The sequence below is a fragment of the Astyanax mexicanus genome, chromosome 2 (genome assembly GCF_023375975.1).
Source record: "Astyanax mexicanus isolate ESR-SI-001 chromosome 2, AstMex3_surface, whole genome shotgun sequence".
NCBI lineage: Eukaryota > Metazoa > Chordata > Actinopteri > Characiformes > Acestrorhamphidae > Astyanax > Astyanax mexicanus.
The window spans coordinates 31511354-31535175 of record NC_064409.1 but is presented as its reverse complement, the minus strand read 5'-3'; the positions used below and the strand labels follow the sequence as shown (position 1 = coordinate 31535175).

Here is a 23822-nt window from a genome sequence, read left to right as displayed (position 1 = left end):
GATTTTTCTGTTGATACTGAATAAAAAAAATATTACACATTTACTGGATAAACATATACAAAAAACATGACATGGCTCTCCAAACCAAAGCTCAAAATCACTGATTGTGGAAACTTCACACTAGACTTAAAGCAGTTTGGACTGTGTGTCTCCCCACTCTTCCTCCAGACTCTGATCCCTTAGTTTCCAAATAAAATGTAAAATTTACTGAGAGTCAGTGATGGTTTGGAGAATCATGTCATCTACTGGTGTTGATCCACTGTGTTATATCAAGTCCAAAATCAGTGCAGTGTTTTTCCAGAAAATCTTACAGCACTTCATGCTTCCCTCTGCTGACTTCTATGGAGACACAGATTTCATTTTCCAGCAGGACTGGCAAAAGTAATTGCAATTGTAAAAGCAATTTCTCTTATATAAATGATTTTCTAAGACAATGATTTTTGGATTTTCATTCAATAATCATCAACAATAAAAGTAATAAACACTTAAAATAGATCACTCTGTGTGTAATACATCTGTATAATATATAAGTTTCACATTTTTAATAAAGTAACTTTTCAATTATATTCTATTGTTTTGAGTTGTGCTAGTATGTCTATAGCTACAACATAGCTCCTCTGAAAATGAGGAGTTTTTTTTACCAACATGGCAACCTGCAGCGCTGTAGTGGATGGTGATGTTAGGTTTCGTTTTCTCTTCGTCAGAGCAGAGCCGCTGTTATCTGTGGGCCGTTTAAAGCTGCGGTCTGGAGGAGCCGGACCTTGTTTCAGACTCCAGAATGAAAGAGTGGCAGTGTGTGAAGCTGATCTGTGCTCGGAACGGAGCTATGAGCTTGGAGGAGCTGCTCTCCGAGTTCAGCACTGACCCGCTGTACCTGTTCCCCGGCCGCGCGGAGAGATTTATACAGGAGAGCGGCTCGCTGGCGACGGTTTTCCTCAGCGGACAGAAAGCCGTGGTCGCTAAAAGCTCGCTGAAGCTGTGCAGGGCTAAGGACTGCCCGGGCTGCAGTAATCTACACCTGTGTAAATTCTTCCTGTTCGGGGACTGTCAGTACGGCAGAGGCAGGTAAGAACCGCTGAGGAACCGCTGAGGTTAGCCTGGCTAAACCTGTGTGTTAAAGTCTGATTTACTCCAGTTCATACTGATATTAAACCAGTCAGTGCAGGGTGTACTGTCTGTACCATACCAGCTACTCAACACGCCATGACTCTGGCTTCCTGTTGAGAATCGATTCTTTACTTCCATATTTAGAGTTACATGTAAAAATATGTTATTTCTACTTTTAATTATATTATATAGAAAATATATAAACATAATTATAACTAGATTGCAGTTCCTACAGAAACTGCGAGTGTGATTGCAGAGCTGACCGGGGTACCCAAACTTTTGACCAGTTGCTCCATTACACACAGTACTGGGGCTCTGGGGTGTCCAAACTTTTGACCCGTGGCTCCATTACACACAGTACTGGGGGGCCGGGGTGTCCAAACTTTTGACCTAATGCTGTTTTATCCCATAGCTGCTCCATTACACACAAGTACTGGAGTTCTAGCTACCTGTCCTTCGATCTAGCTGCCGTCCTCCGATTGGCCCCATTCATTCCAATGGGGCCACTTCGTACGACATTCGTACGAAATCCATACGTCGTAACTTTTCGTAACGCGTATTTTCGGAAAGAGCTCAATAAGTTCTACAGGTCCTCAATTGGTTTCATCTTCGTATCTCAAAAATTGCGACGTCCACGGGCGTGCAAAGTTCTGCCCATTCATTTTCAATGCGCGAAAAAACGCGTACTTACGAAGTTTTTACGAAAAACGTAAGTCCGATCGGAAAGCTGTATACAAGCCCACCATTCCCGATAAGGACGCACGTTTTCTCTTTTGAACGAAGTCGATATTTCGAAAACTGCGGCACTAGTTAACCGGACAAAAAACAGGTGGAATAATAATAATAAGAAGAAGAAGAAGAAGAACTAGATTGCAGTTCCTACAGAAACTGCGAGTGTGATTGCAGTGCTGGCTGGTATCTGCTATGGTGTTGCTAAGGTGTTGCTAAGTGGTTGCTAAGGTGTTGCTATCGTATCCAGGGTGGTTGCTAAGGTGTTGCTAAGTGGTTGCTAGGTGGTTGCTAAGGTGTTGCTAGGTGGTTGCTAAGGTGTTGCAATGGTATCCGGGGTGGTTGCTAAGGTGTTGCTAGGTGGTTGCTAGGCGGTTGCTAAGGTGTTGCTATGGTATCCGGGGTGGTTGCTAAGGTGTTGCTAGGTGGTTGCTAAGGTGTTGCTAAGGTATATGGGATGGTTGCTAAGGTGTTGCTAGGTGGTTGCTAGGGTGTTGCTAGGCGGTTGCTAAGGTGTTGCTATGGTATCCGGGGTGGTTGCTAAGGTGTTGCTAGGTGGTTGCTAGGTGGTGGCTAAGGTGTTGATAGGCAGTTGCTAAGGTGTTGCTATGATATCCGGGGTGGTTGCTAAGGTGTTGCTAGGTGGTTGCTAGGTGGTTGCTAAGTTGTTGCTAGGCGGTTGCTAAGGTGTTGCTATGGTATCCGGGGTGGTTTCTAAGGTGTTGCTAGGTGGTTGCTAGGTGGTTGCTAGGGTGTTGCTAGGCGGTTGCTAAGGTGTTGCTATGGTATCCGGGGTGGTTGCTAAGGTGTTGCTAGGTGGTTGCTAGGTGGTTGCTAAGGTGTTGCTAGGCGGTTGCTAAGGTGTTGCTATGGTATCCGGGGTGGTTGCTAAGTTGTTGCTAGGTGGTTGCTAAGGTGTTGCTATGGTATCCGGGGTGGTTGCTAAGGTGTTGCTAGGTGGTTGCTAGGTGGTTGCTAGGGTGTTGCTAGGTGGTTGCTAAGGTGTTGCTATGGTATCCGGGGTGGTTGCTAAGGTGTTGCTAGGTGGTTGCTAGGTGGTTGCTAGGGTGTTGCTAGGCGGTTGCTAAGGTGTTGCTATGGTATCCGGGGTGGTTGCTAAGGTGTTGCTAGGTGGTTGCTAGGTGGTTGCTAGGGTGTTGCTAGGCGGTTGCTAAGGTGTTGCTATGGTATCCGGGGTGGTTGCTAAGGTGTTGCTAGGTGGTTGCTAGGTGGTTGCTAGGGTATTGCTAGGCGGTTGCTAAGGTGTTGCTATGGTATCCGGGGTGGTTGCTAAGGTGTTGCTAAGTGGTTGGTAGGTGGTTGCTAAGGTGTTGCTAGGCGGTTGCTAAGGTGTTGCTATGGTATCCGGGGTGGTTGCTAAGGTGTTGCTAGGTGGTTGCTAGGTGGTTGCTAAGGTGTTGCCAGGCGGTTGCTAAGGTGTTGCTATGGTATCCGGGGTGGTTGCTAAGGTGTTGCTAGGTGGTTGCTAGGTGGTTGCTAGGGTGTTGCTAGGCGGTTGCTAGGGTGTTGCTATGGTATCCGGGATGGTTGCTAAGGTGTTGCTAGGTGGTTGCTAGGTGGTTGCTAGGGTGTTGCTAGGCGGTTGCTAAGGTGTTGCTATGGTATCCGGGGTGGTTGCTATGGTGTTTCTAGGTGGTTGCTAGGTGATTTATATGCATATGCTACGCAACGTGCAAATACATCAATCAGCTATGCACGCTAGGTTGCTCTGGCCGTTCGGGGGTGTCCAAACTTTTGACCCGTGGCTCCATTACACACAGTACTGGGGGGCCGGGGTGTCCAAACTTTTGACCCATGGCTCCATTACACACAGTACTGGGGGGCCGGGGTGTCCAAACTTTTGACCCATGGCTCCATTACACACAGTACTGGGGGGCCGGGGTGTCCAAACTTTTGACCTAATGCTGTTTTATCCCATAGCTGCTCCATACACTCACAGTACTGGAGTTCTAGCTACCTGTCCTTCGATCTAGCTGCCGTCCTCCGATTGGCCCCATTCATTCCTATGGGGCCACTTCGTACGACATTCGTACGAAATCCGTACGTCGTAACTTTTCGTAACGCATATTTTCGGAAAGAGCTCAATAAGTTCTACAGGTCCTCAATTGGTTTCATCTTCGTATCTCAAAAATTGCAACGTCCACGGGCGTGCAAAGTTCTGCCCATTCATTTTCAATGCGCGAAAAAACGCGTACTTACGAAGTTTTTACGAAAAACGTAATTCCGATCGGAAAGCTGTATACAAGCCCACCATTCCCGATAAGGACGCACGTTTTCTCTTTTGAACGAAGTCGATATTTCGAAAACTGCGGCACTAGTTAACCGGACAAAAAACAGGTGGAATAATAAGAAGAAGAAGAAGAAGAAGAAGAATAAGACTTAAGAAGATCAGTACTGTGATTGCATTACTGCAATCACACTAATAAGACTTAAGAAGATCAATACTGTGATTGCATTACTGCAATCACACTAATAACCCTGCACCAAAAACTAAATTTTGTGCCGAACTGAACAAAATGTCAAATACAGCCAAATAAATATTACAGTGTTTTTGTCTTGTTTTTACATAAAAATAATAAAAATATATATATTAAATATCATTAAAGTTATATATATATTTTAATCATATTAATAACATCTGTTTTTTTTACATGTTATAGCATTGTGGATTACATTACTATGTACCATATCTTGAACAGAACATGCAGTGCAGTTAACAATTAGACAAATGATGGGCATTTCTGGGAAATATATTTTTTCCACATTCTGAAGCTTAAATTCTTTCCTTTATATAGATTTCTTAAATTATATCATGCCAGTTTCCAGTTGATGGTGTTTCAGGCTTAAGCCATTTCTTTGTGATTGCTCTCCTCGCAGCTACACTGAGTATACCAAATGTAAAAAGCCAAAAAGAACTTCTTTCCAATTAAAAGTAAGTTCTGGCCCAATTATGATTTCTAGTTCTGTATAGATCCCACTCCTTAAGGTCTTTATTTTTGGGCAGGCCCAAAACAAATGATAATGATTGGCTTCCTGGGAACCACAAGACCTGCAGCTACATGAGCCAGAGTAGCAGAAAGACTGGATAGGTGTAATAAACATTAAGGTTTCTATTAACATTTAATATAAATGTCAGGCCAGACGAAGCACAGACATTTACAGATCAAATAGCCAAAGTTTATTACAAAAGGAGCTAGGCTTACAAGAGTTGTGAGGAACAGGCAGGGTCAGTAACAAAATGGCAGCAAATGTAAACAACATACCAGAGAGTAGTACATGGTAAATTCTTTAGCGAACAGTTCATAGTCCACAGCAGGCAGACTGACAGCGTCAGGACTGACAATAAATATAAAACTCTATATAAAACTTTTTAACATCACAGCAGACATACGAGCACATCACAATATAACATAAATGAATAAGTTGTTGTCCGTACAAATAATTAGGTCTTTTCTCTTGTTACAATGTTGCAATTCAACCAAAAATAGCCAAAAAACCTTATTGATGTTCACCCAAATAATTTTTGTGATCAAATGCACAATTTTGTTCAATAGCTTCTATTACAGAGTATAGGGAGGCTTTAGGGAGAAATCCAGTGTAAAATGGACTTGAGGTATAGTGAAACATGATAACAAGTACAAACCTCCATTTATCCCCAGCATTCCAAAATACCGCACTTTTAGCTGACGCTCCCAGCTGGCTTACAAAGTTAGCGACAGTGCACCAGTGTTGCCCATGCAATGCAAGAAATCACTTTTTTTTTACACCATTAACAACCTCAGTAGCTTCACACTTAACTGGTAGAATGATCTTTATCCATTCATTTTGTTGCTTCTGAGAAATGCTCTAAATCACATATCTAATACTAATCACTAGTCATTAATCATACATTCATGTATTTACTGATGATTCATGTTTTAAGATCGAGTGACATGCTTATTGTGTTAAATAATGGAGTTATGAAACAACCGACCACAGCTGAAACGTCTCCCCAACCCCCCCTCCCCCCCCCCCAATCTGAGGGCTTATAAATGTTATATCCCTACTTTTCATGTCACATGATGGAGTTTCCACCCCCCACCATCATTCAGACTTCTGTATTTAACTTGGGCAGTGAGGGCTCTGACCTTATAGCTTGAAGCAGAAGTTGACTGAACTCCAGTCCCAGTCCTTAGTCCATTCCATGGAAGGAGGTCCCTACCTTCTACAGTCATACAGTCTTCTAATATTGTATGCCAACAACATGGTCCATAATAGGGCTGGACCAGATGGTCAACATTTATATCACAAAATATTTTGTAATTTTGGTTTAAATAATATAATTTCAATATCAGTATAAAAGCCAAGGTCTGTGATGTATATAATCACACACTGACAGATATTTTCAAAATGTGAAAATAATATTTGACAATATTTAAGACATTTTTATGATACATAGTGTTTTCCACCCAGCTTCCAATTAAACAGGATTTTTACTCTCTGTAATGAAATGTGCAGTTGGGTCAGTGTTCTTTAAACATCTCATCTACTCATTACTCATCTAAAATATCTCACTCTCAATCTCCCTGCAGACGAGGATGCCGATTTTCCCATAACCTGTACACGGAACAGAATGTCCAAGTCCTGCAGAATCATGGTTTGAGTCAGCTGGACATGAGAGAGCTTTGCATTCTTCTGCTTCATAGTGACAGCAGCCTCCTACCTCCTGTAAACATTATACACCTTCATTACTCATACCTCTTAAAGTTACAGACACATTTCTTTAAACATTCAGCACTGGGATGGATAAGGATTTTCAAAGAAAGCCTTACCAACAAGGTTGAAATGCAAATTTAGCTTTTTTAATTTAGTGCTAGAATTGTGACGCAAATCTTGAAATCACAAGAAGTCAGTAGGTATCCTAAACATTTCTGTAATATATGGCCACATATAATTACGCTATCACGTCTGCTTACGCACTCACACTAGGGGTGTCACGATTCTCTAAATCCTCGATTCGATTTCATTTTCGATTTGAGGGTCACGATTCGATTCGATTCTCGATTTTCTTGTTTTTTTTTCTTGTTATTATTTTATGCCTCATAAAATTTAAATAATATATTTATTATTATTATTATTATTATTATTATTATTATAAATATTATAATTATTATTATTATTTATTAAGATATATATGGTAATGCCATCTAGTGACTTTTTTTGGTAGCAACAGTGTGCACTATTAAAACAAGCAGTTTATCAGAGCTGTGTGTGGATGGCTGGTGAAACTGCTCATTACATGAAGCTGCAGTTCTTCATCCAACCACTAGCAGCAGCAGCACCCCGCTCTCTTCACTCAGTCACTACTTCAGTACAGCCCAGCCACGGGCTACAGAGCTCAGCCAGTCCGTTTTTACTGTTTCTGTAAACAAATAAAGGTTTTAACCCCACTAACAGGATAATACAGCTCACTACAGTTCATCTTTCAGCCCAAGCAGCTAACAGCAGCAGGTTAGAACAGCCGACACGGAGTCACTGCTCGGATTACATTATAAACAGGTCAGTTATCGCGCTGCTAACCTCAGGATGTTTATAACTACGGAGTTTAGTGGACACACCACGGCCGCCAGGTAAGTCTTTTAAAGGCTACTGAAGACTATTAAAGGCTATTAGAGGTTATTGAAAGCATTATTGGGGGGCAGAAATCAGTACAGGCTGGTTAGATAAGTGATGTGGGTATTGTCTTATAAATATTTACACATAACTTATATCTCTCCTGAAAAGCTTTTATTTTAGTCAGAAACACGCTTGTGTTTACTTTATCTGAGAGAAAGATGTTTTTTTAATTCAATGGAAAGCAACAGGTGTAGTCAATTATAAGTTTAAGATTTTTAATCCACCTCACTGTGATCTATAGTCAGTGTTCTCAAGTCACACTGACACACGCATTTCAGCGAGTTCACACGCTCTCACCTGCGCGCACCCACCCCTCCGTTAGATACAGATACAAAACCTGCGCGCCCAACCCACGCCCCCCCTCCCCCGTTGGACAGATAAAAACAGTGATCACACTCCCGCCGACTGCGCTCATGCAGCGGCTCTCTATTTAAATGAATAGGATGCGCTGTGTTGGTGCCGCGCCATTTGCGTAGCGCGCTGCGCTATTTGCGTAGCGCGCGCGGGAGGGATCGTCGATCCTCTTTTTGACTTCGATACTCGAGATCGTGACCTCATTTCGATTCGATTTCGATAAAATATCGAGATCGTGACACCCCTAACTCACACATGCACACACTCACACACAGCTCAGATCTTCTCACTGTTTAATCAATCTGAAACTAATACATGGACATCTGTAACGTCGGTTGCAAACCAAATCAAACGGCTTTCACTCTTTCATGTGTGCTCCACGGCAGCGTGGTACATTTTTAAATTTGCAGTGCATTCATACTAAAAATATGTGGTCAGTCAGTCAGTTATTTACCCCATCAGACTCAACTTCAACCAGAGCTGCTGTTAAATGTGTAAATGAGCCTCATAGGGAAGCAGACTTATCCCTTCAGTTCATCACCAGCAAATGGCACTTATAGGTGTCCCTCACCTTTTCTTGTTCTTTGTGAAAAACAATAGGTCTCTCTGAGTTGTATATGCATGCTGCATATCCTCATCCTCCATTGTCTGCAGAAGCTTATAATAGGAAATATTCAGGAAAACAATTCGTCAGGAAAAGCACAGTGTCTTTGTCAACCCGTGAATAAGTTTTCATGGCCTCGCCCACCTCGCATCCAGACACGTCTCGTCAGACAGGAGCTAACAGCGCTAGGAACAGCATGGCAGTTCATTCCTGTGTTATTTGTGCAAATAACACGTTAGTGTACATACTTTGCCCAGTAATTTAGAGATAAGGAACCAATGGTTAGCATTTGTCTATGGAACACCACCAGCGAAGTACAAGGTAGGTGATATAGGTAGATAGGTTGGTGTATTTTGAGAACAGTTCTGTTTACACTAGTTAAAAGTTAAATCCAGGTTTGTTCCAAGTGCCTGGGCGGCTCAGGCAGCGTCTCAGCCAACAAAACCCCGGGGTGTATTTTTACTTTCTGGACCTAAACTACCCACCTGTGTGTGTTTACATAGGATCTCCAGTGGATTTCGCGTTTTACAGAAACTATAAGACTAGGTCAGTGGCCGAACTGCACTTAGCAGGGCATTACACATGTTGTAAAGTAGCTAATAACATTGCAAAGACTATAATTAGTGTAAAAACATCTTTATTTTAAACTGTTTGTAACTGTTGTCCATCTCACTGCCTCCCAGTGCTGTTAGCCAATCAGAGGTGATATGTTTGCATGCATGAATAACTATGTAAGAATATATAAATATATATATATATTTGACAGGTTATATATAACAATTATGTTTGGGAATAAGGTTTGGATCCAAAGTCTTTGGGCAGATAGCTCTCCAGGAGCACTGATATAAACTTTCATGTGCCATCTCTCTCTCTCTCGATCAGGTGTGCCATTCCTACAATAATGGTACAGGTCAGTATGGCAAATGCCAGGACGGTGAGAACTGCAAGAGGCTGCACATCTGTGAGAAGTACCTCAGAGGTCCATGCCAGTGTCCACGGTCACATGACTTCTATGAGCCCCATCCTTTAAAAACACTGCAGGGGAGGGGCGTGCCCCTTGCGCTCCTGCCATTTATAAAAGATGTGTACACACACATTGAGGCCTTAAGAGATGAGGACAAATGTAGACCACCTAAAAACCATGGGCAGAGAATCAACAAAGGCCCCAAACCACCACAGCAGGCATCAGCTAATGCTAATATTAGCAATGGGCAGAGAGCCAATGTGAATTCAAACTTCAGAGCTCCTCAGAACTCAGCAGGTAATGTTACAGTCTATTTATTGCACATATTACAGTCTTACTGAATTATGAGTCTGTTCCTAAACAAGAAAAGGCTAAAAGATGTAGGTTGTGCTTGTTATTAATGCACAAGTTTGTACATTTTGATGCAATAAGAAATGCAGTTAAGGAGACATTTACATTAATTTCTGAGGATGTGAACAATCTACATTACAAACAGACACAGATTAAGCAAGATCAGTCATGTCGTCCATGATATACTAAATATAACAAGCCCTCATTAAATAAAGGACCCTTCAATATAAACATACTAGTAAGTAAACAAGTTAGTCTCTATAATATACCATTTCACATGAAACCAGTCAAAATGTTTTTACACAATTTTTAAGGGGGTGGATGAATTTTATTGAATTACATCGAATACAATTTCTTTCTGTTGCCCCAGAAAAAACAGAGATCTGCATGTACTTTGTCAAAGGAAGCTGCAAGCATGGTGGTAAGTACATAAATTATGGTCTAACTAGAACATAGACAATATTTTAAAGCTTTATTTATAAGTAATGCTTGATTTAAAAATTGGTTATTTAATGTTTTAAAACCATAAAATAACTTTCTTGCAGATAAGTGCATAAGGGAGCACTCCAAACTACCCTACAAATGGCAGTTTAAAGATGGGTCTGCCTGGGCAGCTCTTCCTAACAATGAAGGCATAGAAAAAGATTATTGCACCCCATCGAAGACTTACAGGTACAGTGGTTTACTTTAAACTGTTCAAACTCAGACATTACCTTAAAGAAATATAGTTTATAGATTGGAAAGGTTTTTTTTACTGAATTACTACTGACACCAAGATGCTGTTTATCAGCTATAGATTGTTTGACACCTGATATAAAAATGATGACCTCTTTTAAGTTGGAGCTGATTGACTAATGTTGCTTACAATTACTGGGTTTTCTGTTTTATATAATTTCCTTATATCTCATTTCCATAAATGCACCACTCCAAACCCACTTAAACACTTAACAGTCTGTTGTTGGGTAATAAAAAATAAATATAGAAGAAAGTGGCATTGCCTAGTCTCATTTTCAACCAGGTACCTTTGTACCTATATAGTAGTTTTAATAACCTCTAGAATCATTAATTTAAGTTTTTTGAGGAATCCGATTTCATACGGTGGAATTCCAAATGTTTTTACAGACACTTGATAGAGCTTTGAGGAATGTTTGAGTTCTCTGTACCGGAGCCGAGTCGCTGCGCTTTCCTCCAAGCACGCTGGCTGCTCGGTAATGCTGCATCAGCAGCAGCTCGTACAGAAGCGGTGGCTGACTTCACATGTATCGGAGGAAGCATGTGTTAGTCTTCGCCCTCCTGGTGTGTTGGGGCATCACTAGTGATAGGGGGAGTCCTAGTGAGTGGGTTGGGTAATTGGCCTTGTAAATGGGGGGAAATTAAAAAAGATATATATTTTACAGATTCCATTCCATTTAAAAAGCAACTAAAGGCAATTTTTTTCTGACTCTTACTGTATGTTGTGAAACAAAAACTGTGCCAATTTTGTCTTGATGTTTTATAAGTCAATAACCCTATATTAAAAAAAAACAGCTACAACTGTCTAGGTCAAAACTCTAAAGTTTGATCCCAGTTCCCAGGGTGTGTGCACAGAATTTGCACAAGGTTTTAAAGCCCCACATTACATGATTTGCATAAAGTCACTTACCATGCAGGATTACACAAAGTACTTGTATGGTCAAGATGCAGACTGTCAGTCACAAGGCAGCAGCTGTGGAAATTACAGAGACAAACCAGTCAGATGGCTTGGTCGCTGTAATCCAATCTCCTATATACTTGGGTCACTATGACCTGTACTACTCATTTTTTTTTACAGCCGGCTCTGCAAAAACAGAAAGGGTCACCTCTTCATGACAGGCAGCAAGACCTTTGACTAACATGATTATATATATGAAAAAAAGATCAATAATAATACAGTATTCTTTAACCTGGCCTTTCTGCCACCACAAAATCAACATACATACAAAAATATAATTGAGAAATCATAAAAGCAGAGGTGCAGCCAAACATTTTTGCCCCAGAATGTAGAGCTGAAATAATGTAATACATTATTTATACCATAATATACACCATAAGATAAAAAAAAAATGCTGCATCTCTCTGTTAAAGCTCTGGGCCTGTTCCAGTGTGTTTCGACACAATGACTCGTGGATCTCACCCTGTGAGGCGTCTCTCTACGATTTCTTCAGTGGTCCAACCTCACTTTATCCTCACCACCACCTGGAACTGGTACTGGGAGGATGAGTTTGGGGACTGGATCCAGTATGCATCAGCAGTAAGTAGAAACAACGTTGATAAAGTACTGTAGTTGATCTGTGATCTGTAGTTTTTTTATCAACTGTAATGAATGGAACTCATCCACAATCACAAAGAGACCTGATAATTATATTTGTGACGACAAAAAATATAAAGACATACTGCTGTCTGTGCAGTAAGTGTGAAAAGTGTTTAGCTTGTAAAATAACACATACATTTACAATACAAGTCATGTGTTTTAGAAGAACATAGTTAAAAAACAATTAGAAGAGGGCAAAAAGAACAGGTTTTACACATCAGATCACAGTGTATTGTTACATATTAAATTGCGATTATTTTAATTATGTTTTAACTAGTGCTGTCAAGTTTTAAAAAAAGATTGTAGTAATTACTCTGCGATTAACTAACCTAATTTAACCACATTCATCACTTTTTGCTAAGAAAGTATTTTAAAAATGTACAATTCAAATGAATGCGTTCGTTTGCAATGGGAAAAGGAAATGACTGAGACTTAATACCTGGAGGTGCACCTCACAATTTATTTGTACATCTCTGGGGACCACTTCCACTCACAAGGAGTTAAAAAGAAATAGTCTGACGAGTATTTCACAGACACAAGCATTTAAAGACAAACCACACCTCAAGGTCACGGAGGAAGGCACCCTAGACAGTTCCCTAAAAAAACTGGTTCGGGCTGGTCTTTATCATAAGTTGTCTCTCAATTTATTTCTCTTACACATACAGTTTGACTAACAAATGGCTGGTCTTAACGACCATGTGCTAACGGCCAACACTCTCTGCAATGAACATCAGTCAGTTACAGATGCTTAAATACGGTAACTTAAAAAAAACTCTTACAACTTAAGATCAGTTTATTATAGCAGCATCTTTATTTCACCTAAAAATTACAAAACAATTATTAAAGACACTTACACATGCCAGTGCAATTTTTTAGGAGATTCTAGACTACTCTAGCATGTTTTAAAGAGAATCTACACTACATCTAATACATTTTTTACATTGTTGCGCTGTAATAATATTTTTTTTGTATACTATTGTTTTTACTATACATCTGTTATTAATACAGTCTGGCCTGGGGACTTTTAAATGGATTAGCCATAGTGTGGCTAACTGTTGATGCTAACTGTATTACAAGCTGAATCAGTTGCTGATGTTTAATAGCGACTCAATTCTAGCTAACAGCTAAACTCAGCAGTAAGTTAGCCCTGATGCTAACTGTTTTCCAGAGATAAATCAATGTCAGATTTTTGATATCAGAATGTTGTGGTGCTGTGCTGTGTAGATTTGGTAAGTTCTGCTGTTTAACCCTTGTGTGGTGTTCGGGTCTGTGGGACCCGTTTTCATTTTTCATCAAATGATACTAAAAAAATATTTTTTCTAACTCAAACTCATTGGCATTGGCTCATTTTTTGTGGAAAACATATATCAAAACACATTTTCGATAAACACACACTGTACACCCCCCCCCCCCCCTACACATTTATATTACATACAGTATGTTTGGCCAAGGGCTAATAAACATTGCTTCATTTGTAAATTTGAAACTAAACTAATTTTTTACTCATATCTTGAGTTTAATTTATTTTCTTTTACATTTTATTAAAAACTAAAAAAAAAAAGTAGCGCTTTTTGAAAGAAATGTAACATAAGAAAGGTAAAGGGCAAATATTAAGCATGTAAGCTGTTTATATTGCTTGCAATTTAGGTGAAGTAAGCATGTGTAAAGCATTTTAATGTAAAATTGCTTAATTTTGCTGAATTAAATACAAGTAACAAAGTAAACGAGTAACAAAAATATGAACACCACACAAGGGTTAATATGATAAGTGTATTATGTCTGTACATTACTCTGGTCTTCAGTTGAAGGTCAGAACATTGCTACGAGTCAAAGACTCAAAATTAACACATTCATTTAACAGCCCTGGTTATAACAAATATAAATAGTTGGCAGCTTTATGCCATTTTGTTTCTAATGAAATATAACATTTTTAGAGTTCAACCAATGGGTTACAAGCATTAATTAATCATGAAGGGGCTTCAGAATCACACTTTTAATCTTATGTCTTATGTCTGCCCATCAGAGTGGAGGCCACAACACAGCATCTATCACCAGTGAGGACCTGGAGCAGAAATATTTACAGGACAACACAGCCGTGGTGGACTTTAAAGCTGGATCACAGTCCTATTCACTCAGCTTCCAAGGTACCATGAAAGATTGTTTACAGAATATAAATATCTCTTATAGTCAGTGAAGCTAGACAGCATATGTACTCCATTTCTCCTTATTTCTCAATATTTGTGGTGATACATGTTAGTTACAGATACAGACATACAGAGTTTGTGTCTCACGTTCACATAGGGATATTCTCACATGATTAGTTCTTCTCTTTAAGAGTTCATTACAATTCACCACAGCATGTTCATAAAAGTCTAATTATATTACAAAATAATGTCCTTTTCAGCAACCTTTTTATATTTTCATCTTAATGCAGAAAATACAATTCCTTTCCAATATATCTATATGTAAGAAATGCAATTGCATGAACATAAATGCAAGATGTTATTGTATCACATAGACAAATGAAGCTGGTTAATATGACCATATTTTGTTGTATCGTAATAAATGTTCTTACCATATCGACAGTGTGGTTTATAGGGTTTGTACGGTGATGAAAAACTTGGAAGTCATGGAATTTGAAAATAGCAATTTCCAGGCCTGAATAAGTTTTGGAAAAATAAAAGTACCCAGAATGTTTTGGAAAGGTCATGGAAATTTGGTCTACAAATCTATGTTTCCGTTTAACTATGAAGAAAATCTATTTTGATCTAATAAATACGTCAGCACAGAGTTAATTCAGTTATTTAGCCTTACACAATGGAGCTCTCAGGATCTGACACACATTTTTGTATTCAAAATTGTGTGTCAGGTTCATTTTAGGCCTAATATAATCAATTTAGTTTTATAGTTTTAGTTGATTCCACGTCTGCACTGTTTTAAAAAAAAACATATGGTCATGAAAATTTGCCCTTAGAGCATGAAAAAAATCATGAAATAATCATGGAAATTATTGGTTAAAAGTGTATAAACCCTTTCTTTTATAATAATAGCAAGAATATCCTTAAAGATATGCTTAAAGAACACCAGCCCAACTATACATTACTAAGAGTAACAACAAAAAAAACAAATAAATATAAATTGTTATTGCATTATATTGTAAAAAATTTAAATTGTATTGTCAAAACATCATTATATATTGTATAATATGTTGTGTAATGTTTTTACCAAATTGCACAGCTCTATTAGTGTGTGATTCTGAACGCCACACATGGTGGCTTTGATACTGTTCATATAATTTTTTGAATTGTATCTTATTGAATAAAATGAAAAATATATATATATTGCAATAAACATTTTGGTCCAGCCCTACATAAAGTAAAATACTCTAATCAAATTTAGGGATATAATGGACCGCTATATGTGTTTTAGTTTTTATTCACAACTAAATAAGTAATTAAATATAAGGCATTTATGTTTTGCAATCTATAAAATATGTTGAAAGAAAAATAAATCTATCTCCTCAGACATGATACAGACCAACACAAGGTACGGAACCAAGAAACTTGTGAAACGCCGACCTGCATTTGTATCTTCTGCAGATGCACAAACAATCAAAACAAGGTAAGGTGATAAAGAATATGATATTTTTATAAAGTTATATCTTTATATTTTTATATATAAGAGTTTTTGACAGTCAAGATGATGCCAGCTCCTTCAGTCTGAAGTGAATCAAACTGGAAACATGTTTTTGTTCTCAGCAAGAGGCAGATCAGTTTTAAAACTCTACCAAGTCACTGGGACAAGGCACTGACACCTGAGACTGGCTATAAGGTGTGTTTGTGCAAGAATGTTTCATATATACATTTCTCTTCTTTGTTTCTTTACATTTTCATTTTAACATAAAGTGTAGAAATATTTACAATCTGTGTAGCATTAATGTGTACTTTGTTCTTTGTGGTCTGAACATTTGTCCTAACCAAATGCACCTTTATTAGCATAGTATTTATACATGTATACCTTTAAAGCAAATTAATTTCCTGTTTTTACACAGAGAGTACAGCTGCAGAACACTTCTGCAGAATACATGGAGATCCAGAACATGTTCACTAGCACTTTGCATGGTTTCAGTATTCAGCAGATAGAGAGAATTCAAAACAAAGCCCTCTGGGAAGTGTTTCAATGGTATGTTTTCATGCTTTTGATACAATACATTTAACTGTTCTGGAAAAATGCTGACCGGTCACGGATTTGGATAAGTGCACAATATAAAATTTGATCATTTTACTGTAATTATTGGCTTTTGCCATCCTCATTTTGTGCAAGAATGAAATATACAAGTAATTACAATACTTTATTTAACTAGTATACTGTCTTTTATTGGACTTTTATTTCTTTTATTTCTTAAAACTTGCATACATTTTACCAGAAAAAAAGCAAATGATCAGATGTGTGTTTCCCAAAAGCTTTTTAATGCAAAGATCGAGCAAGCTTCACACTGAGCTCTTTCTCTCCATGATAAGCTTTTGGGAAACTGGGTACAAAACTTGTTCATAAATTTGGATGGTATTTTAATAAAAATAGTGCTTATTCCATTGTGGTGCATTGTTTATTGTTTTGGATTGTTCCTACAGGCAGAAAGATTACATGAAGAAGAATAATGCAGGGAGAAATGTTGAAGAGAGGAAGCTGTTTCATGGAACGGATTCGAAATACATAGATGCCATCTGCCTCAATAATTTCGACTGGAGAATCTGTGGTACACATGGCACAGCCTATGGGAAAGGTAATTTGCCAAAATATATTAAGATTTTTTTTAAATATACTTTAAATATGAAATTTCAAAGCATAGATTTTTTATGCAAAACTAAAACTAGGCATTCTGCCCGTTCATATAATGTAATGCCAATTTGATTTATTTCCTAATATTTGGCAGTGTGTGATAGAATAAGCTTTGTTATGAGAAGTAAATGTGAATAATTTAATGTGCACTAAAATCAGATCTCATTTGGAGACCTTTTAGTGACGTTTTTCCACTTTTAGTCCAGACATAAATCATGCAAGCTACTGTAAGCTATAATGATTTGTGCATATTTATGTTTTGTATTAGAAATAATTTTGCTGTCTAAAAATCCTGCTTGATATTGACTGTCCATTTTTTGGGATGTTTTAAAGTAGGCTTTAAATTCATGATAACCAGCATCTTGTTTGGTTGTGTCATTGCCAGGACAGTTGTGCTAACTTGGAGCCACACAGTTGTGATGGCACATTTACATTGACCTAATGTTTAGTAGGTCCTCCTTGGCCTGCTCACAACAGATTTAACCATTCAAATTTTAGGTGTCTTGTGGTATCAAGATGTTAGCAGCAGATCTTTTAAGTTCTGTAAGGTTGTGAGGTTGGGCCACTGTATCACAACAATGAAATTCACACTTGAGAACAAAATATTTAACTCCCCTATGAAAAATGTGGTGTTAAATAGAGCAAATAATTTTTAACACAGCTTTTAAAAAAAAATAAAAAACTGTTTTTTATAATTCTTTAAAAAATGACCAAAGTCAACATTATTTTTCTTATTCAGGCAGTTATTTCGCCAGGGATGCGAAGTACTCCCACAGCTACACTGGAGACTCCACAACTCGCAACATGTTTGTCTGTCGGATTCTGGTGGGAGACTACACTGTCGGAGACTCCAGCTACGTCCGGCCTCCCTCCAAAGATGGAGGAGACACCCACTTCTATGACAGCTGTGTCAATAACCTCCACAGCCCATCCATATTTGTAGTGTTTGAGAAGCATCAGATCTATCCGGAGTACCTGATTCAGTACAGAGATGCACATTCTTCTTACTCCAGTTCACCAACGTACCATTACCCACTGAACACCACCACCGTGAACACAACAGCTCATACTGCAGCAACATCTGCATACAGGCCCACTCCTACACCAAGATCTGTACCACAGTCCACCCCTGCACCTACATATACACCCCCGAGCCCAGCGGCATCGGCGTCATATAGAACACCCTCATATACATACAACATACCCCGAGCTTCCCCAAAACCTTCTAAACCTGAGTCCTCCTGCATCATCAGCTGAGGCTCTAGTTAAATTGCACTTTCTTAACACTTAGCAGGTTTAATTACACCAAAGTTGACAGTGTGTAGCACTTTAGCTAAACATTTTGAGATTATTATTATTATGCAATTTACAGGGATTGGCCATTAAAACTAAAACACCTGGTTTTAGACCACAATTTATTGTCCCGACGTACAGTTCTGGTGGAAACAGGAGAGTTGAGGTGCACATTGAATTCTGTCGTGATTTGGGCAGCCGTGGTTTTAGGTTTTTTGGATACAATCCGGGTAAGCACCCGAACATCCCTTTCAGACAGCTTCCTCTTGCGTCCACAGTTAATCCTGTTGGATGTGGTTCGTCCTTCTTGGTGGTATGCTGACATTACCCTGGATACCGTGGCTCTTGATGCATCACAAAGACTTGCTGTCTTGGTCACTGATGTGCCAGCAAGACGTGCACCAACAATTTGTCCTCTTTTGAACACTTGTATGTCACCCATAAGGTTGTGTAAATTGCAATATTTTGAGCAAAACTGTGCTCTTACTCTGCTAATTAAACCTTCACACACTGCTCTTAATGTTGCAATGTGCAATTAATGAAGATTGGCCACCAGGCTGCTCCAATTTAGCCATGAAACCTCACACACTAAAATGACAGGTGTTTCAGTTTCATTGTCCAACCCCTGTAAATCTTAATGTGAACACTTGATATTTTCAGAAACTATGCCACAATCATAAGACTGCTTCTAAACATTACGCTCAAGTAGGGGTGGGTATCGTCACTGATTTTCCAGTTCGATTCGATTCCGATTGACAAGGTGCCGATTCGAAATCGAAAGAGGGTTTAGCTTTCCGGTGATTTGGCTAACCCGCTTAGATAACTGTGGATTCAGCTGGTCAAGTCTTAGTTTTAATAAAGTACAGGTGAAAACAACACTGGAAAACAACTTAAAACAGTGTTAAATGTACTAGTTTGAAAATCACAGGCATCAATGAGTGAAAATACAGAAGGAAATTTTTACAGAAACTCCCGCAGTGCCGACTCCTCTGCTCCAGCTTACTAGTGTTGTGTCGTTCGTGAACGATTCGTTCGAATTATTAAATCATTTGAGTGAACTCACCCCAGGCCCAGCCAGAGGGCGGTGCTCTTGAGGATGGTCTCGCAAGATAAACGGGGAAAATGGGCCTATTTCTAAAGATCGATTCGGGTTTATATTAATCGATATCAGATCATTCAAATGAAGATCGATTTAAATCGAAGAACCGTTTTTTTACACCTTTACACTCAAGTTTGCTTAAAGGACTTTATATTATTGAATAAATCTTTTTTAATCACGGGGTCTTACTGTTTCAAAGTAAATGTTGTGTACCTAAATTTTACTCTGTACTTTTCACTTGAATAATAAATATATTGTTAAATAAATATATATTGTCATGTGATTATTAAAGAAATGATCGTGTTTATTATTTTGCACACTAAACATAATTTTTAGACTATATTTATAGCAATTTAGGAGCATTACTGTTGGTTTGCATTGCATTTGTTTGCCACAGTGTTAAAAAATGATGAACAGAACATGGACAGTATACAGTTGTGTTTGCATACATACAGTCATATGAAAAAGTTTGGGCACCCCTATTAATCTTAATCATTTTTAGTTGTAAATATTTGGGTGTTTGCAACAGCCATTTCAGTGTGATATATCTAATAACTGATGGACACAGTAATATTTCAGGATTGAAATGAGGTTTATTGTACTAACAGAAAATGTGCAATATGCATTAAACCAAAATTTGACCGGTGCAAAAGTATGGGCACCCTTATCATTTTATTGATTTGAATACTCCTAACTACTCAAGTCAAAGTCAAGTCAAAGTGTTTTTTATTGTCATTTCAGCTATATACAGAGTAAACAGTGAAACGAAACAACGTTCCTCCAGGGACCATGGTGCACATAAACACAGTGTAGACAGAACAATAAGTGCAACAGTACAAAAGTGCAGACAGACAATACAACACAATACAAACAAAGAGATAATAAATATCAAGACAGTGTGCAAATTATGCAGTGTACAAAAGAGTCCAGTGAGGTAGTAGGGTATTTTAGTGCTTTCCATTTTCTGGGGTAAGTGGGGTAAGAGTGACAGTGTGTGCATGTACAGAAAAACCATCAGTTCAGTCTCTGCAGTTGAGGAGTCTGATGGCTTGGGGGTAGAAGCTGCAGGGGGTCCAGTGAAGAGGGCAGTTTTGTCTTGATGTTCCTCATGACTAGCCTCTCGAAGCACTTCATGATGATGGGTGTAAGTGCAACGGGACGGTAGTCATTGAGGCAGGACACTGTGGACTTTTTCGGCACGGGGACGATGGTGGTTGAGGCACGTTGGGACAGTGGCGCTGCACAGGGAGATGTTGAAGATGTCCGTGAGAACATCTGTCAGCTGGTCTGCGCACTCCCTGAGCACTCTGCCGGGGATATTGTCTGGTCCTGCAGCTTTTCGTGGGTTGACTCTGCGCAGAGTGTTCCTCACGTCCACTGCAGTCAGGCACAACACCTGCTCGTCCGGCTTGGGCATGGTCTTTCTCATGGTGTTGTTTTGTGCCTCAAAACGTGCGTAAAAGTTATTCAGGGCACCAGTACGCGCCCGGTACGCGCTGGGGATGTTTGTTTAAACTAGATCCAACGCGCTCGCTCCTCTCGTTGCAAAGTCCACATGTTGATGGAATTTAGGGAGCACTGACTTGAGATTTGCGTGGTTGAATTCTCCGGCGATAATAAACAGTCCGTCTGGGTGTTTGTTCTGCATATCGCTGATAGTCCGATAGAGTTCACACAGAGCCTCTTTAGCATTAGCACCAATGCTAGCACTGGGTCGGATGTAAACAGCAGCTATTAGCACGGCGGAGAACTCCCGTACTAAATAAAAAGGTCTGCACTTGACTATCAGGAACTCCACCAGCGGAGAGCAGTGTTTGGCGACAGTCACAGCGTTGTTACACCATTCCGTGTTGATGTAAACACACACGCCTCCACCGCGGGTCTTCCCGGATAGAGCCGCGGTCCTATCCGCTCTGAACGCGGTTAGCCCGGCTAGCTGAATGGCGCTGTCCGGAATGTTGTCGTTCAGCCACGATTCCACAAAAACCAAAACACAGCAGTCTCTGAACTCACACTGGGTAGTTTGCTGGAGTCGGATGTAGTCTAGTTTATTGTAGAGGGAACAGACATTTGCCAGAAAGAGCGATGGTATAGCCGGTCGGCTAGGACTAGCCTTTAGCGGATCCCGGCTCTCTTTCCGCGCGTCCGCTTTCGCTCGCACCGCTTGCGATGGCACTTCCGCTGGGCTCCGGCGTCAGGAAACACCGCAGGCTGCCGGCCTGGGTCACTTAGCAGGCTAAGCTCAAGTAGCGTCTGCAGAACCTCGTCCGGTAGCGTGTTTTCTGGCTGATTTCTCCACTGTAGCAGGGTCTGGCGGAGGTAGAACATGTGCATGGGGTGTTCCGATGCACATATTTGCAGGAAATAAACGGAAAAAACGACAAATAGTAACACAAAAGCACCATTTATCGGACCCGGAGCGGCCGCTGCGTGTTAACGTGCCGCCATCTTGGTGAGGTCACTTTTTACTGAATTACTGAAGCACAAAATTGGTTTGGTAACCTCATTGAGCTTTGAGCTTCATAGCCAGGTGTATCCAATCATGAGAAAAGATATTTAAGGTGGCCAATGGGCTCCTTGCACTCAAGGCTCTGACGCATTTCCGCTTTCAAATAATACGGCTCGGACGTTTCCGGTTGTATTGTTTACATTCGCCTGTATAGGCAAAACTTAATATTTTTACTAGCTTCCCTGCTCAGAGTGATCTAATAAACAGTGGCTAATGAACATTAGTCGGGACCACTTTACCATTTCACCGTATGAAAGGTCTGTATCAAACATTTCATACCAGACTACCTGCTTAAACCAAAAACATCAGAAGCTTGGAGACGACTGGCAAAGCATGCAGTGCCACTGCTTTTTAAATGGAATAATTAACGTAACAGCACCCAGGCTCCACGTGTTTGGGCGAGGAGATCAGCTAAACGTACTTGCCTGAATGATCCACCAGCTAGCATTTTTATTATTATTATTATTATAGCTAGATATTATTATTATTATTATTGTAGCTAGCATTTGTTTTTTTTACTTTTATTATAGCTAGCATTTTTTGTTATTATTATAGCTAGAATGTATTATTATTATTATTATTATTATTATTATTATTATAGCTAGCATTATTTTTATAATTTAACTTTACTATCATTATTATAGCTAGCATTATTTTTATAATTTAACTTTACTATCATTATTATAGTTAGCATTATTTTTATAATTTAACTTTACTATCATTATTATAGTTAGCATTATTATAACTAGCATTTTAACTAGCATATTTGTATAAATATATTTTTAATGGTTATTATAGTTAGCATTATTATTATTATTATTAGTAGTAGTAGTAGTATTGCTAGCACTTTTATTATTATTAATAAAATTATTGCTAGCATTTGTATGATTCTTTTTGTAGTTATTATTTTTACGATCATCATTATTATAGTTAGCATTATTATAGCTAGCATTTTTATTATTATTATAGCTAGCATTTGTATAAATATTTTTTAATGGTTATTATAGTTATTATTATTATTATTATTATTTATATCATTATTATTGCTAGCACTTTTATTATTATTAATAATATTATCGCTAGCGTTTGTATGATTCCTTTTATAGTAATTATTATTTTTACTATCATTATTATTATATTTAGCAATATTATAGGTAGCATTTTTATTATTATTATAGCTAGCATTTTTATGATGATTATTATAGTTAGCATTATTATTATTATTACTAGCATTTTATTAGACTTCCATTTGAAAACAGGAGAAACTAACAACTATCAGTAATGCACCAAGCAAGCTAGTTAGCTATACTAGCTAATGCTGAGCTGTGTGGACTAACGTAAAATATAAGAAAAAAATCTTCGTAGTTGTGTAGGTATGAAGATGCATATAGTTTAAAGGCTTTCTCTAGCTTTCTAGTGGTAGGCTTTACTGGTCTCCTTGGCATTGAGGTTAATTTTTAGAAGCTCTTGTAAACACCAGCTGAAAATACTGCCATAGCGAGTGTATTGGAAAAGCCAAACAGGAAACGCTGGAGCAGCACTGATGAGAATGCGGAAGTAGTTGTGCAAAGAGCGCATTGCAAGTTGTTCTCCTATTTGAATCTCCTCTGAAGAGTGGCATCATGGGCTCATCAAAACAACTATCAAATGATCTAAAAACAAAGATTGTTCAACATAGTTGTTCAGGGGAAGGATACAAAAGGTTGTCTCAGAGATTTAACCTGTCAGTTTCCACTGTGAGGAACCTAGTAAGGAAATAGAAGACCACAGGGACAGTTCTTGTTAAGCCCAGAAGTGGCAGGCCAAGAAAGATAGTGATGAGAGTGATGCAAAAGAAGCCATTTCTGCAAGCACGCCACAAACAGAGTCACCTGAGGTGTGCTTTTGTTTAACAGGCTTTAACAGTGCTTGCAGAAATGGCTTCTTTCGCATCACTCTCCCATACAGCTTCTCCTTGTGCAAAGTGCG

The 23822-nt window shown here is 38.9% G+C and overlaps 1 protein-coding gene across 1 annotated transcript; it reads left to right on the top strand.

Annotated features, from left to right (window-relative positions):
• The first annotated feature begins 697 nt into the window (after positions 1–697).
• LOC103047861 (protein mono-ADP-ribosyltransferase PARP12) lies at positions 698–19611 on the top strand. Its single transcript, XM_007238999.4, has 12 exons — positions 698–1065; positions 6429–6564; positions 9353–9731; positions 10156–10206; positions 10331–10457; positions 11889–12054; positions 14138–14258; positions 15639–15735; positions 15873–15945; positions 16166–16296; positions 16746–16897; positions 17693–19611. The coding sequence occupies exons 1-12, from the start codon at positions 779–781 to the stop codon at positions 18208–18210; spliced, it is 2238 nt and encodes a 745-aa protein (XP_007239061.3). The 5' UTR covers positions 698–778; the 3' UTR covers positions 18211–19611.
• Positions 19612–23822: the final 4211 nt, after the last annotated feature.